We start from the raw sequence: 6,448 nt of genomic DNA, 5'->3' as shown, positions 1-6,448 counted from the left end.
CTATTAAGCATAGGAGCTTCAGATTTTCTTTTGTTGTTTAGCTCTGATGAGGGGCTATCGATCAGGTCAACCAATGCCCCCCCCCCCACCAAATAAAAGACCCTCACCCAAACCACTACGATTTTGGGATGCACCTAGTAACATGACATTTATTAGGAATAAAGACTTCTGAGTTCTGGTGCATTTGTGAGTGCGGGGGGTCATTATGTTTCCGCTATGCGGTGTCTAGTTCAGTGTTCTTCGTGGTGGTTTCATGTGAATTGAAGACAATAGTTTTTTGTGCAAAACAAGCTTATCCCATTGGTTTAAGTTTAAAATTAAATGTTGCAAAAAGTAGCTCTCTGACAACTTCATTTTGTGAAAGTTGTTTTTAAGGAAAAAAAGGTTGGAGACCCCTGGTTTAAGAGATCTGGACATAATATTTCTAAGGGGAAGACATTTGTAAATAAAGTTAAATCTACTGAGAAGCATAAAGGATAAAAAAAACAGAAGTCACAGTATCTCCTGAATGAGCAGATTGTTTTTGACTAAAACTGCACAAAGTAAGCAGAAGTAGTTAGATTGCAAAAACAAACTGAAAAAGAAAATCCAGGAAAACAATAAGAACCTGTTCGTGTTTGCAGTAGAAAGCTGYTAATACACCTGACTGGATGGTTTCAAAGACAAGTAGACTAATAAATACTGGATCTACCGTGACTCACATTCCCTGAATCAACATTAACTGCAACAGCAGGTCCTCTTTTCTGGAACCAGATCATTAGGACACGTTGCAGGTTGGGCTGAGAGTATCTGAAGAGGAGAGAGAGATAGAAAGTTTCCAAAGCACAATAACTCTGCGAGTCGCATTCCTGCAGAGCCGAGGGCCGAGAAACAGATTTAACTGGTGACAGTCGGATCGCAGTCACGCTTTAAAGTGAGGCTTTTGTCTCGTTTGACCCAAATCGAATGTATGTCCGGGACTGGAATGCCGCTCCATCGTTGTCAGACGACAATGCAGCTCCCAAAACTGACCCACTTGGGCCGTTTGTCTGAGTGYGGCAAGTCGCACAGGAAGGCGCGAGTTGTGTTTCCTGAGCTGCAGGAAGATGGGATCAGCAGCTTGTCCAATAATTACGGTGCAGGAAGATTAGCGCCCAGTTGAAAAACTATGTTTAGATCATTTATGGTACTCAAGCACTGCTTTTGACATCTAGAAATATATCTAGATGCGACTAGTCACACAAACAACTGACTGGCAACTCTTTACTGAGACAGTGTGAATTATCAAGTTGCGTAAGTTTAAACAATTTGTTTCCATGATGATTCTGGAGCTGTCAGGGCTCATTTCCCGCTCCCTCTCATGAAGTCGTGTAAAGGCAGAAACCATACATCACCTGGCAACTGAATTAAACATAATTGTACCTTTGAAACCCTCAGCACACACCCTCTCTGATACTCACAGCGTGCCAGGACATGTAGCAGGTAGACTGAGGCTTATCATCAAAAGTGACAGTTAATGCTGTAATAAAGCAAAATGCTGGTTTGCTACATGCCAGGATGAAAGACACGAAACGACTGATCTAACAGCAGCTTTCAATTCATGTTGAGGACTCAACTAAACACCCATTTACCCTGACAGCCACGCCATTTCATAAACACAACCGTGTTACTTTTCTGTTCACATTTAGAGACTTCTGCTGCTCACGAATCAAGATTATTCTATAATTTGTCTCATCGTTTTCGCCCACTGTTCATTTGAGGCTTATTTTTTAGTCTGCCTCTCAGTCAGGGAGCAAAAGTTACATCAAAACATACTTTTTTTCTTAATTTAGAGTATTACAATCCTAATGTTGACATTTTAGACACTGGCACACTTTATAATAAATTCAGAAACTTTGATTTTTTTTTAAAGTATACAATTAGTTTTATTTATAAAACGAGTATTTAGTAGAATGAACATTGAACATGTGATCAGTTATTCATTATGTTTACATCATCTGCACAGCACCTGAGTAATAAAAGAGTCCTAAATGAATACGTTTTGAATATAAGCCAGTGTTTAAGCAAATAAATTGAGTCTAATTGAGTCACCTCAACACTATAAGCAAATTTTTAAATTAAAATTAATTTAATATGTTGAATGTAGTTGAAACAAATATTAGAAGTAATGTGTTTCTATGAAATTTTGACAAAAAATGTTTGATTTAGTTTGCTGCTGGATTTAAATGTGGATGAAAAAAGCTATATTTATGAGCGTTAGCTAGCTAGCTCCTTATTAAAATTATTTTTAACGATGAAAAAAGTCAGGAAAACAAGAAAGAACACAACACCACAGTTTTGTTACYTACCGGTGTGTCTCACAGAGGCCAACAGAACTCATGCCAGTTCCGTGTTTTCCTTACGGAAAAACGACAAACCCAAATAAAATCCATTATTTCGTCTCAGCGCCGAGGAAGGTCTAAATAACGAGCTAAACGAGCGATCGCGTGGGAGAAACCGGACCACAGGAAGTTACGGGGAAACTTTTATTTCAAGAAAACGGGGCCTAAAAATGCGCTAATAGTTGCGAGTAAAATACATTTTAAAACAAGCGGCGACAGAGAAGGAAAAAAAAGAAGATAAAGCAAATCACTCCTCGCCCTCTCTCTCTCTCTCTCTCTGGAATATTAGTGAAGTCGGACGGAAAAAAGTTCACTTCCGGTCAAGTCTTTCAAAAATAAAACTAGATTTCACAACAGCGATTTGGAGGGAAGAGAACTTTTGATAACTACACGAATTGCTTTTCTGTGAAAATAAAGTTATTACTGCTGGAATTTGTTGAAAGAAGCTGACGTTGACTCTAAAAGATGCAGAATGCTAAAGGTAAAAWGATGCAAAACAAGCAAAATACTAGCTAAATGTATAAAAGTGGAAAATACTAGCCAAGAGCTTATAACTTAAAACTAAAACTAGCAAAGCACGGCTAAAAATTAAAGGTAAAAGTTGCTATTTTCATACCTTTAGGTAGTAAGTAGGAAGCTAGTAGCAACAGGGGCGGTTCTAGGGGTGGAGCCACTGGGGCATTGGCCCCTGCTGAAATCTGATTGGCCCCCTGAAGTACCCCTGTCCTGTCACTCATCTGTCCTTTGCCTGAGAGCAATGATGGTGGGTGCAGTTCCATGCCCAAACGCTAGAGGCGCTAATGAGTCGAACAGCATGAATCAATCTTACAGAAGTCTTCTCTTCTTATGCTGCGTTCACACTGAACGCGATTTCATCTTCAAAATCGCAGCCAACGCTGAAGTTTGAAGCACGAAGCTTGTGCACTTTGAGGTCAGACGCAGGACAGCTCTTGAAGCGCTGCACGGCAACAGCCTCCCCGCCCCTCCCTCCTCTGTCGGGCTCTGTTTAATGTCGGACGAGGAAGTGGCTTTGCTTTATTTACAGAGAGCAAGAGCATGTCACATTCATCAGATAATTAATTCATAATTAATTCACCAGATAATTCAGAGTAGAGGCTCACAGCTCGCTTTCAGGACTATTTTTCCAGTCTGATGAGCCGCTGCCACGCATTGGTGAGGATATCTCCGTCAGGACACTGACTGCAGGCACGATTTCAGCTAAAGAGCTCCTCTCCATCTGTTTCAGGTTAATGGACATCATTCAGTAAACTGTCCCGTCGGGAAATATGTCRCTACGTCACACAGTGGAGTCTCTCTGACTGGTTGACGCGGCGCGTCGAGCTGCAAAAGTTCAGATTTTCTAACTTCAGCGATTTGCGCCTCAACGTTCAGATCGTTCAAATCGTGCTGCTCTAATCACGCTTGAGGCGCCGCAGCCCTTCCCGATGCTGCTTGAAGCGCGTCCACCTCAGACTTTGTATGTAAACCTGATGCTCCTGACGCTGAATTCGCGTTCGGTGTGAACGCAGCATTATCTTCTTTAAAAGACTTGAACAATTTTGCAAAAAATATCTTTCAACTAGCAAATAATGGCTTCATTTTCTCTCATTGAGAATATTTTTCCATGTACAGTAAAAGTGTATGTAACATTGATATGAAGAATTAAAGCTTTTTAAATTTTTACAATAATAATAATAATAATAATAATAATAATAATAATAATAATAATAATAATAATTACATTACAATTGTTGGATCATATGTGACTGGTTAAATTTATACACTTTACCAAAATTTAGGATTTATGTGCAAGGATGTTGAACAAATATTTGGCCCCTCTGTGAATATTGTGGCCCCTTGATGGCCCCTTACTCAGAAAAATCCTAGATYCGCCACTGAGCTTTACGCTGTTGTTGAAGTCGGAACACGTGCGCCTGACTCCGCTGTCTTATTCTGGCCACTTCCTGTTTTTACCGCCCTGTGTTTTCGTTCAACTTGACGGAGTTTTGGAACGTGAGAAAAAGTTTGGTTGAATTCTCAAAGGGGGAAGACGTCACCGCTTCAACTCCTGAAGCTGTCAAGGGATGAAGAAATACTGATGGCTTCACGTGTCGTCGGAAATTTGGAAACCGGGCGTGCTGCACCTGCGCAATCACGTGCGCCAAACAAGGCGTAAAAACAAGAATGAAGATTTGGTTCTAGACAATACTATTTTTTTTTTTTTTTTTTTTGCAGAGGGTGATTATGCATGTTTAAAATTTATCTCAACCTTATTTGTCTGTTAGCAAAATGAAACTTAACATTTACATCACATACACTGATTGAGCAAATAAGAAGTTTAAACCAYGTTTGTTGTATCTTGGGTTGCTGTGTGAATCAAATTAACAATAGACAGAAAACAGGTACTTGTTTATCTTTACGTTTTATTTTTTATTCATTCTTCTACATGATGTTTCTCCAGCTGAAGACGGCATTTGCAGCAAAACCACAACGCAAAACAGAAGAGAGCACCAGTGTTTTAGAAGGTTTTCGTCTTGAAGATTTCCAAAAGTTCCTGTGAAAAACTAACGTAGAGGCTTTTCTTTGATGCAGAGAAGTGTTCACTCTGCCTTCAGACCCTCCCTGATGAGGTTGAGCTCGTAGCACAGTGTTTCAAAGCGATACGCCATCCTGATCTGAGCCACATTAGTTTTACGGATGTCGTTGCCCTCCGGACCTTCTTTCAGGTAATCTGCACCCAGGAAGTGGACCTTCTCCTGGAGCAGAAGCAGAGGACGGTGAATGTTATTGACATTTCTTCGATGCCTTACAAACAGAATGACAGAAACTGGTTGTTCACCTCATGAGACAAGCCACTCTGCAGCACGCTGTTTCGGGCAATCTCACACATGTCACAAGTACTCAGCTTAAAGACCTGAGCTGCAATGGCGTACTCCTCCATCAGGGGTTCCTGTGAACATAAACCCATAAAGCTATGAGTCCGACTCAATCAGATGTTAGCGTTTCAGCTGTTTACAACCGGACCTTGGTGTAGTGGAACTGCATGGGGTCGTCCGTGGACAGAGACACCATCAAGCCCTTCTGGTGGAACTCCAGCAGCGGGTTCTTGGCATATTCAAGGAACAGGCTGTTGTTGCTGAGCGGAGACATGGCGATTGGAACCTGGGCCAAGAAGTACAAGTACTGAAGCACAGGACCCTGGTTTGAGAGAAAGATGGATGGGAACACATGATGAGATCAGGTATTGAATGTCTCAGCACAGTTATTTTGATTTAATATTAGAGCAGATTTTTTAAAAATCTGTTTTATTGTCTTTAAACGTGGTACTTGTGGAAAGCGTCATTCCACAAAACAATGCATCCCGACTGACCTTCTTGAGGTTGAGGCCATGAGAGATGTTGTCAGCCGTCATGAAGGCAGCCAGGAGGTGGGTGATGGCACCAGCCTCACCGCAGTGAGGTCTGAACATGAATGTGTTCATCCCCCTCTGTCTGGAAAATAAAAAATGAGCATGTTTGATTTTTATCCGTAGGGGCAGGAACTTGGTCCCAGAAATCTCTCAGAAATTTGAGAAACTGTACTTTTACCTTTTGCTTTTACCTAATCTCCCTCTGGGATCAATAAAGTATTTCTGAATTGAATTGAATTGAATTTTAGCATGAAAACCAAACAAATTATTGGAGAAGCTAAAACTGTGTTGATAAAGCTGAAAGAAGTGGAAAACTAGCTAAAAAAAACTAACTGACAAAAAAACTAAAAGAAGCAAATGTCAAAAGCAGCAAAATATTAGATTAAAATACTAAAAAAACAATAGCTGAAAGTAGTAAAATGTTAGCTAAAAGGCAAAAGGTGAGGTAAAAACTAAGGTGTCAAAATGTCCTGATGCATCTCAGTAATCCAGGTAAAAAATCAAAAAGAAAAAAAATTGTATAGGTATATTGTATTGTTAACAGGGGGTGGAGTGATACTGGCAATAGCAGCACTGTAGGAGGGGGACAACTGAAAACGGAGGCCTCCACCTCTGTTTTCATTTGTCCCCCTCCTACAGAGCTGCTATTGCCAGTATCACTCCACCCCCTGTCAACAAT

At 40.6% G+C, this 6,448-nt stretch overlaps 1 protein-coding gene across 3 annotated transcripts in view; it reads right to left on the bottom strand.

Annotated features, from left to right (window-relative positions):
* Positions 1-4,763: 4,763 nt before the first annotated feature.
* The window catches only part of ampd1 (adenosine monophosphate deaminase 1 (isoform M)), a 9,311-nt gene continuing 7,626 nt past the window's right edge, over positions 4,764-6,448 (bottom strand). For all 3 annotated transcript variants that reach the window (XM_014010330.1, XM_014010331.1, XM_014010329.1), the window contains 4 exons: positions 5,731-5,851; positions 5,385-5,558; positions 5,200-5,310; positions 4,764-5,116 (listed from right to left, as the gene is read on the bottom strand). In XM_014010330.1, coding sequence (XP_013865784.1) covers positions 4,961-5,116; positions 5,200-5,310; positions 5,385-5,558; positions 5,731-5,851 — 562 coding nt within the window. In that variant the 3' untranslated portion in view covers positions 4,764-4,960. The remainder of the gene's footprint in view (positions 5,117-5,199; positions 5,311-5,384; positions 5,559-5,730; positions 5,852-6,448) is intronic.

This window comes from Austrofundulus limnaeus, unplaced genomic scaffold (genome assembly GCF_001266775.1).
Source record: "Austrofundulus limnaeus strain Quisiro unplaced genomic scaffold, Austrofundulus_limnaeus-1.0 Scaffold68, whole genome shotgun sequence".
NCBI classification, from domain to species: Eukaryota; Metazoa; Chordata; class Actinopteri; order Cyprinodontiformes; family Rivulidae; genus Austrofundulus; species Austrofundulus limnaeus.
This window is presented reverse-complemented; position numbering and strand designations above follow the sequence as displayed.